Source organism: Triticum dicoccoides, chromosome 2B, assembly GCF_002162155.2.
Source record: "Triticum dicoccoides isolate Atlit2015 ecotype Zavitan chromosome 2B, WEW_v2.0, whole genome shotgun sequence".
NCBI lineage: Eukaryota > Viridiplantae > Streptophyta > Magnoliopsida > Poales > Poaceae > Triticum > Triticum dicoccoides.
The window spans coordinates 6,211,749-6,222,050 of NC_041383.1; the positions used below are offsets into that span (position 1 = coordinate 6,211,749).

General features: G+C 44.6%; 1 protein-coding gene across 1 annotated transcript; it reads right to left on the minus strand.

Annotated features, from left to right (window-relative positions):
• Positions 1–1,668: 1,668 nt before the first annotated feature.
• On the minus strand, positions 1,669–8,632 carry LOC119361698 (protein transport protein Sec24-like At3g07100). Its single transcript, XM_037626829.1, has 12 exons — positions 7,541–8,632; positions 7,322–7,460; positions 5,636–5,826; positions 5,421–5,528; positions 5,091–5,294; positions 4,754–4,985; positions 4,517–4,666; positions 4,255–4,411; positions 3,808–3,935; positions 3,393–3,715; positions 2,581–2,766; positions 1,669–2,309 (listed from the first exon to the last, which is right to left on the minus strand). Exons 1-12 carry the CDS (start codon positions 8,618–8,620, stop codon positions 2,079–2,081), a joined length of 3,129 nt encoding a protein of 1,042 aa, XP_037482726.1. The 5' UTR covers positions 8,621–8,632; the 3' UTR covers positions 1,669–2,078.
• Between the last annotated feature and the right edge of the window lie 1,670 nt (positions 8,633–10,302).

A 10,302-nucleotide genomic window follows, 5' to 3' on the forward strand; every position in this document is an offset into this window, starting at 1 on the left:
GGTAAGAGGGTAAGGGGTGGAGACTGGCGTGTTGTTCTTTCGTTCGATTCATACGAAAATGCAAACGAGCGAAAAAGATGACGTGGCTGATCTCCCTGCTGTAAGATGCGTGCCAGGAATCAAACAGCCGACTCACGCGGCGTTCGGGCTGAGATTCAAAAATATTGGTCGTTCAGGAGCTGTAGATTCAGAAGAGGAAATTAAGGGATGGAGACGCGGGTCCGGGTGTGGTTTCTTGTAGGCCGGGGCTGATTTGAGAGTCTGCTTTGAAGTTGCTAATGATGATAATAAAAGTCTCATTTCCAATACAAGGGGTGCAACGAGGAACACTACATGCATGCTGAGATCGATACGGCGTGCAACAAGTACTCCCTCCGTTCCATATTACTCGTCGCTGATCTTGTAGAACTCCTCTGCCCCGCGCCGACGGGCGAGCGCAAGCGGAGAAGGAGGGGCCGGCCGCCATGCCCTCGTTCATCGTGCCCATGCCCGGCGGGAGGGCGCTGGCCGCGGGCGCCGGCAGCAAGGCGGCCAAGGCGGCGCTCACCGGCGCCAGCTTCCTCGGCAACACTGCCGCCGCCTTGTTGACGATCGCTCCGCATGTGTCTCTGCATCAAGCTCACAGAGTTTTGTCTTGTCAAACTAGAGGCCTATGGTCCTGCTGTAGAATTATTTACTTATTATTACCACTCAAGTCATCAATCTGATAAAAAAATTGCAACCTGCCTCTGCTTTCTCCTGCACTGCCTTTTTTTGCTTGATACAACTACTTCCATTCCATGATGCAACTCCTTCCATTACTGATGCTGCCTGTAATATCACAACCTGGTTAGAGTAACTAGATCATGCATGAGTATCATTTGTAGGGATGAGTGCATTAATTAATTCCCTAATGCTGGCTGTAATATGTCATCATGATTCCATATTGCAAACTCACCACTAACTGCAACTGGTATAAACTGAGATGACTATGCTGTGATGATAGATACCCCGGCCCCCATCCCCTGTTTTTCTTCTCCCTGATTACTACCTGCATGTAGGTGTATCTCCGAAGATGGGGTTTTATTTGGCCTGCCTTTTCTTTTCTTGTATAATTTTTTATTGACGGTATAAACGAATCAGAGACTCGCTAGGTAGGTGGTCTCCTGATTAATTAGAAATGATGCATCTTGCAATTAGGGGGAACATTGCAACCTGCTCAGTGAGCTCCTAATTGTACAAGGCAGCAAGGCAGCAAGCGCATCATATATAATAATGTTTGTTCTGGCTGACTTTGGGAACAGATTCAAAGACAAATAAGAATTCAGAAAAGAATAACAGGGGGGAATTTTCCTCTCACTACATCTCTGTCCATCTGGTTTGTCGATGTTGGTTCATTACATCTCTGAATTAAACCAGAAGAAGCACAAGTTTAAAATCCAAGCGTGCATTCATCCATCATTACAAACAGCTTTCAGCACAAGCTTTGCACTGAAATTCCAAGTGTAAGCCAAAATCCGCAAATTTCTCCATTCGTCTATCATCACAAAACAGTTTGGAGAAAATCATATGAATAAACTAGTCTCAAACTATTTCTATAATATTGTGATTCTTGAGTTTTTGGTGGTCATGGTTATATCAGAAGAAAATATGAATCTTGAATTCATTTGTCACCTACAGCACACACCATGAGTTAAAAGGCGCTTCACTTTGCATACAGATCAGTACCAACAGTCAAATAAGAGTTTACACAATCTTGATAACTAAACTTGTCGACGATACGAAAACGTACAAACCCCTACAGAAGACTCCAAACGCTTGTACAATTTACCAAAGGTGCTGCCTACTTATTCTGGTACAACAGCTGTGTATCCTTTTCTCGTCACAAAAAATAATCACAAGAACGAAATATTAACAATAAAGTTTGTATTGCTCGCCGACAGCGAGAGCACTGCTGCTAACAGGATGGCATATGGTAGAGCACGGCTGGCTCGCCATTTTGTTCCAATGGTTAAGAGGGCGACCGGGGACTGGCACAGCAGCCGAATCTGCAGCAGTTTACACAAAAACAAAATTTCTGGAACATCCACCATACATCATCACGAGCTCTGTGTTTGGCGGTGAATTTGGAGTATCCAGTCCATGTAACTGCTTGTTCCTGCCATCTGATCCTCGACGAGGTTGGACAGAAGTAGGAAGCCTTCTCTTGGCTGCTCGCCTTGCCGTACCACACGGGGCAGCTGGTAACATGAAGAATCCCTCTCCCTTAGGGCTCTTAGTACTGCCATGAAGTTTCTCGAGTGACTGTTGTCACATTCTCTCAACTGAATCTGCAAGATTACCCCATGTCAGCAACAAGCACAAATCCAAAGTGAAGTTGTATTACATGCTAACAGTAAGCCTTTTATAGATTCTGATCCCAGAGCATATCAGAGGTATTTTTAACAACTTACTAAAAAAAAGGAGAAATGGCATGATACACTGTTAATTTATTTGAATTTTGTTTAAGAAAGTCAAAAAAATTGAAGGACTGAAAGAGTAATCAAGTATAAGTCCCAAGCTCAGGACTATATTTATTTACCAAAGAGTAAAGAAGGGTACCTTTGATAGATCAGGGAAGTTTGAGAGGCTAACTCCAAGAATGTCGTTCATGAGCTCAGGTTGGAGCATCCTACCCAACCATACTAGGAAGGTGAAGCCATTATCAAGAAGATATAAACCAGCAGTGTCTAGGCACTGCAAGGTTAATGGCAACCGCTTCAGGGCCCCGTCAATCATATCTGGTTCCTGAAAATCATGACATTTATTTCAGTTAGAAAAGACAATGTGTAGACTAGATTAAACGAAATGTTAAACTTCGAATACCAATAAAATCAGCTCAGTTTCAATTAATGCTTACTATGACTTTCGGCTCTACAAACTATAATAGAAACTTAATTTTGAAGCAGGAATCAGTAAATGGATTGAGGTGATACCGAACTAACTAAGCAGACTAATGAGTTTAACTTCTTATATACTGGTTCTGCCCATTTTAACTACAAATGTGGCTAAATTGAAGGGAAAAAACCTTGTATCAAACATACTGAATAAAAACAGCTACTCCCTCCGTTCCAAAATAGATGACCCAACTTTATACTAACTTTAGTGCAAAAGTTGGGTCATCTATTTTGGAACGGAGGGAGTAGATGTTATGTATTTATTTCGCTTAATGACAAGCCTGATCTGGCTGCAAGTTGCAAGATATGAACTATTAAAGGCCAAGTAATTGATCAGACTAACTGATTCTTTCCATCACAAAAAATCAAACTGAAGTTATTTTTATTCTAACTTGCATAATTTGGAAGTAACAAGTCTACAAGCGGCACTGGATAAAAGGTACTTAATCAGTTCAGTAGCAAGGAAATACGGCATACCAATGTCAATACTTCATCAAGCCTGTACAGAGATGGATAAATAAAATTGAGCAGCCTTCTTGCAGGCAGTATCATCATACTGAAGCCAGCAGCACAACGTTCATCAAGAGAGACGTCAGCATAACCACCACGCAGAGCAAGGGATTTGCATAGGGCCAGGATGTATAATGGCAAGTATCTTAATGATTCTGGATATATCAGTCTCCCTCCTATCCGATGTTGTACAACATATAGATTCCGGTATTCCTTTAAACTTTTCACAAGCTTTAACTGTAATTGTTGTCGAACACTGTCTAGCTTATCAGACAGTGAGTTTTCAACAGCTGCAGGATAGCGATAATTAGTAAGATATAAAAGTGATCACAGTCATGTATACTGGCATTTATGAAGGGGAGATCATCGATCTAGTACTAACCGGTTCTAGCCAACACTGACACAATGGCACCAGTATCTGCTTGACGATACATTTCACCAAGATCTGTGACCACAGGTGCAGCTGCCGTATGCACCCTGATACGTCGTTCACCAGAAGATGATGTATATCTGATGGTGGTTAAGGACACAAGAATCATACATGTAAATAATATTATACAAATAAATGCCCAATGGCAGAAGGCAACATCCAACATCATATGCGGGAGGTGCTTTGACAAGAAAAAAATAAACAACTTGGATCTCTCCCAGTTCTACTCTACTGACAAACCCTATTCATGGATTTAGCTATCACCAAACTACAAGCAAAGGAAGCCTTGAGAGAGGTGCTCCATTGACATTTTGTCATGTTATCTTTTGTAACATCAACTTTCTCACTAAAATCAAGAGATAGAGGGCAGGGCACAAGCAACTTGACAGAAAAGGATACAGCAACGCCACTTGGAAGTAAACAGTCTGTGTGGTCATTAGGGTCTCCTCTAGAGACAGTTGCATCGCAAAGGCTTTATCAGAGTCAACAGCTGGAAGAGCTAACAAATCTGTGGACCTTAGCATGAAATGACCATGATATGTTGTGAAACGCACCCCTGAAAAACATTATGTCATGAGAGTTAGGTTGAATATAAAAACTAACAAGGCAAGGAAATATATAGGAAGATGATAAACATGCAGCTGTGCATAAAATCTAAAACCTTTTCCACATCTGATACGCATTACAGATTCCCAAGCAGTCTCCCGAGTAAGGTCTCTGCTAAGCTCATGTTTAAGTTTCTCCCCGTGAGTAGTTGCCTGGAAGGATGGATAATGGTACACCTGACCACCAGTATATTTCGCCAGAGAACCTACACATTAATACATATCACAGTAAGGAAGAGCAAATATGAAATACTATAGGAACTTCTCAACGGAGGTTGTCAACGAATTGTCACCTAAGGAAGCTATATCACAATACTTGTCACTCAAAGAAAATATGTCCACGGCGATCTGATTTTTCGTGAACTCAGCAGCCATCTGTTTATAGAAGGGATCTTCTGGTATCCTCAGAATATGCTCCTTGTCTGTTCCATATGCACGGACATCATCTCCACGAAGTCTCAAACGGCCAATACCAAGAGATGGCAATGTACTCTGGAAGACAAGCAACTTTCCCCCAATTTGACCCTACAACAGGGATTACATAATTGTCCAGAGATTAAATTGTGTAACAGAGGGCACACAAGAACAACCAACGCGTACTTCAATAATAAACCATTATAAGGATCTTACCATAACCATGAATGCTGCTTTAAGTGCAGGACCAAGAGCAGATTCTACATTTACATTGTCCTGAAACATATTGGGCAAGTTATCGAGAAAGGACTCGACAACCGGTCTAGAATCGACCAAATTAACCAAGAGATCATCAGGCAATGGCAGGAAAACATCGTCCAAATCGGCAACCACCATCATTTGAGGCTGACTCAAAGAAGACTGATACAATCAAAGAACACAAGTTGAGTACCTCATGAAATCAAGTTTGGTATGTTAAAGCAATGATGTTGCAGAGCAAAATGCAATCTTGGAAGAAAATAATAACTAAGGAGCTGCAGGAAATACCTTGAAATTGTGGAAGTGCAATGTGCTGTCGAAGGTTAAGAATCCAATTTGTGTTCGTGGAAAGCCTAGAAGATCATCAAGGCATGATTTGATGGTCTTCGCAACTACCTGGAAGAAAACACATGAGAATTATTTGAATCTTAGGAATCAAAATACTCAAAAAATGATAACCCTCAGAAAGAACAAAAATTCAAAAAAAGAAATGTAGAACGTACCTCGAGCAGCCCACTTCGAACTGCAGATACTGAGACATCAATAAGAAAGAAATACGAAGGCGGCATTGGTGGCCGAACCATATATTCAGTAGGAGCAACAAACTCCACTGTTCCCTTAGAAAGTTCTGGTCTTTGATCTGCATCAAATCTTCTGCCACTAGCATCAAGAGCACAAAAGTACTCGCCAGGAACTGCAGAAAAGGGAACATATAAATTTTAGCAAGGAAAAGGGTGCTAACTGCTAAGAGATGAGTCAGCACTAGCACTGGTACATACAGATCTCATAAATGACAACCTAAACAGAAGGTAAGATTATACAACAGATGATAGTTCTTTCTACCTCAGGCACTATCTCTATATACATAACCGCAATGCAATTAGTCAAAAACTCAAACAGCTCTGCTTAACCCTGCTAAGCAGAAGATCTACCTACATTTCCTCTTGTTTGGAAATTTTATGAGGGTGGCATAAGGAAAATTGCGTCTCTCACTGAAGTATGCTCTCTCGATTACAGTGTGTTGAGCCTAGATCATTGGCCATGTAGTTTACAATTCAAATACTCCAGCCGACCCAAAGTATATAGCTTATGAAAATAAATTCCACCGAATAAGTAACATAGCTTCTAAAGTATTTCATCTTATAATCCTATATGGATTTCCTGTAACAACTTCAGCTTCACTTTGAAGAACAAGTCGACCTTAATATTTATCCTGAAAGCTAACTTTTGGGTACAAGTATAAGCTCATTCTATGTACGAGTGTAAGTTTAAGTTAGGACAAGAGGGGGCATATACAATGGTATTTGTGGCACACAAAGCACCGAGCATTTCTTTGACTACTTTTTTCTTGTATACAAACGAAGCTGGCCCACTTAATCTTTATTCTAATGTACCTAGTTATTTCAGTTATTTAATATGATATGCCAAACGTGGTTAAGCTTGAACTAAGATATCAGAAAAAGGCTGATTCAACAGCAGCATGCCTGTGTAACAGGTCCTCTTTCCGGGCCTCGGTATAATCACAATATATCCTACTTAAATAAATAAATGAAATCAGAAGGCACCTTCTGGAATGACATTTGGTGTGATGGTCAACGACTGATGTCTCGAATCTCAAGATAATTGTATAGCAACATGTATTTAACCAAACTTAATTTCCTAATCTTAGATATTATCTGATTCTTTTATTCAAAATTCTTGCATTAAAAGATGGTAGGGATAACCTTATGGAAAACAGCAATATAATGGTAGCACTAAGCATATTTTATAGATCTATGGATATCATAAAATAGCTAAACTGCTAAAGAAAACTATATTTTTCCTCTACCATTTTCAAAGCTAATCAGGAATCAAGACAAAACAACTCTGACTCTCTGGTATGGCCAGTGATGCGCCAATAATTAATGGATATCTTACTCGGGTTACAGTTCACTCATAGTTTCATCCCTCTATGAAAACACCGAACCCACCACAACAGTAAACCATGCTAGAAGAGTTCTCACACTGCTTTGCAAACATTATAATAAGGCCGCATCTTGAGGATGAACCATTAAACAGTATTGGTATAAAGAAACCTTCATAAAGAATTTCGACTCTAAACAAGTGATGATGTGATGGCTGGCAGAAACATCAGTAATCGGTCCATTCAATACGCACTGAATCTGTACAAGTTTCAAGTTAAAAGTTACCATCATTGAGCAGTGTGCAAAGATTGCAGCGCCACTTCCTTCCAGCATCTGCAAATGTTGCATAAGGATTTATGTATGTCCTGCATCTTCGACAGCGGATTACACCAGCCGACCCAAAGTTGACAACTGGCACTTCCTCCTAAGCATCGAGAAACAAACATGTCAAAACCACCCAGTGCTTTGGACACATACAGAAAATGGTAAAGTGGAGTTCATTACCCCATCAGGTGCTTCTGCGAGAGGATGTACCACGGCCCCAAGGGGCAAATGCCACCTGGAGACCAATGACTGGGACGCCGGAATAGTGTGGGTTGTCAGCCGGAAGTACCTCGGGTGGCAATTCAGTGGGAATGCCTCCAAAACCTTAGCTGGCTCCTCATCGCCATACAGTGGACGTGGTAGCCCATTTACATCAACACCTGGGTCAAGCGATCCAGGTGCAGAACTCACTGACAGAGACTGGAAGTCCTCCACTAAGCTCTGGAGCGTGCCCATCGGAGGCCCTGTAGTAGGATATGCTGGCTGGTTACTGTAGGAGGAATGTGGCCCCATTGGAGGCGGTGCCATGTTCTGCATTGGCTGTTGAAACGATGGCCGGACCGGCGGAAACTGTGGGTTAGGGCCCCCAGGGTAATACCCTTGCACAGGCTGGGGCTGCGATTGTACCGGCGGCGGCCTCACATAAGTCGGCGCAGGCATAGCACTCCCTGTGGGAGACTGTGGCTGCGGGAGAGCTGACGGTGGAGGGCGAAAAGGTGGAGGTGCTGTGCCGAAAGGGCCTTGAGACGGCGGCGCGGCGCCAAAGGGTCCCTGGGGTGGACGAGCGGCCCCGAAGGGTCCCTGGGTTGGAGGTGCTGCGCCAAAGGGTCCCTGGGGTGGAGGTGCTGCGCCCATGGGTCCCTGGGAAGGAGGAGGTGCGGCGCCGAAGGGGCCCTGAGCCGGTGGTGCCATGCCGAAGGGACCTTGAGGCGGCGGTGCTGTGCTGAACGGCCCTGGAGGCGGCGGCCCGGCGCCGAAGGAACCCTGTGGCGGCGGTGGACCCCTGTACCCACCCATTGCCGCGGGCGGCGGAGCCCCGAACGGCCCCCGAGGGGAAGCAGCCGCCTGCGCGACCGGCGGGCCCTGCTGCTGCGTCGGCGGGACGAAGGGGCCGGCCGGACCACCGGGGCGCCCGAGCGGAGCAGCGGCCCCGAACGGCGAGGCCCCCGCCGCCGGCGGAGGGGCCCCGGCTGCGAAACCGGGCACGAAGCCGGACACGGGCCGCCCCGGCGGCCTCTCGTTCCCCGCGGACGGGCGCATCGCGTCGGGCACCTGCGGAATTCACAACAAGCAGGCCAAGATCAGGTTTTTCTGCTCGATCCGGGCGGCGGCGGGGGGTTTCTCGATCGGATCCCGCGCCGCGGCGGCCGGATCCGACGGGACGGGCCGGATTCAGGGCGCGGGTCCACGGGCACGTACCGAGATCGGGGCGGCGGCGGCGCTCCGACGCGGCGAGATTGGAATTTGTGAGACGGGGAGGTGGAGATTGGAGAAGAAGGTTCCGAATAGAAGACAGGTGGGGAGGCCGGCCGTGGCTTTGCTGACGCTGCTATAGCTGCGCGTGTCTCGCTTCGGTGGGCCCCACCTGTCTGCCTCTCCGCCGTGTCAAATTCCGTTTTGTGACTGTCAACCGAATTCGTCTCAAAACACAAAAGTTTTCAGCTTGCGATGAACTGTCTAGCAGGATCGTGGTCCGTTAGATCCAATGTTAGGGGGGGTCCGCGATGCTCAATGGAGCCGTTTGTACGTTTCGTATACGCCGTGGGGAAAATAAAGTCGGCTTAGGGTTACGTTGGTCGACGGCGATGCCATGGGGAAGAGGGAAGCCGATGGTCGTCGAGGAGACCGTAAACCAGACTCTCACGTGACCTGGTGGACACATGGTAATAGTGCTTCGTGCTTTCATGAAAAAAAATAGATGAAACATTCAAGGAATGCTTGCGACACTTCTTTTAAGACGGAGGGAGTATATGCTTACATACAAGTAGACGTGTCTAAAGGACTGTTTGGTTGGTTTATATAGCTTATTACTAACTAGTATAAGCAGACTTTTTGGAGAATTAAAACCCCTTCTCATTAGCAATGATAAAAGTGCATCCCTATAGAAATCAACGTTGAAAGTACATCCCTAAGAAAACAAATTTGAAATTGCATAGAGAGATTAAACCACCCTCAAGATATAATAAAGATAAAAGAGCTCACCACACAGATGAGAATACATGCAAACTCGGCACTAGCCCTAACTTTCCACATGCGTCGTAAGTCTGCAACAACTCTTTGTATGTCCCTCTATCTTTTGCATACAGTTATCTGTCGTGTCGAGTTCGGTTTCTGAATGTCAACGAATTCGTCCGAAAACAAAAAAGTTTCAGCTCTTTTTTCGAAGAGATTTTTGTCTATTCATCATGTCATGGCTGTACAAATAACAGAAACAAAAGAACGTATCCATGTCTACAGACCACCTAGCGATGACTACAAGAACTGAAAGTCAGGAAGTTGTCGTGGTAAGGCCCTACAAGACCACCGCACTGAAACAACAACCGTCATCGATGAAGAGAAGTATAGATCGAAATGATCCAAACTCTAGACACATGAACGAGGACGAACAAATATTGGATCCAAGCAGATCCACCGAAGACCAGCACCGACTGAATCCCATGAGATCCGCTGGAGACACACCTCCACACGCCCTCCAACTACTCTAGATGCATCACTGAAATGGAGGCTAGAAAAGTTTCAGCTTGTGATGAATTGTCTAGCATGATCATGGTCCGCTCGATCCATTATTAGGAGGATCAGCGATGTTCAACGGTGTAGTTTGTAGCGTTTGCGTGAATTTTTTTTATGGATGATCTTATACGGCGTGGAAAAATACTTAAGTTGGAATTCGTCTTATGTTTATGTTGCTCGATGACAATGCCATGGGAAAGAGGGAAGACGAT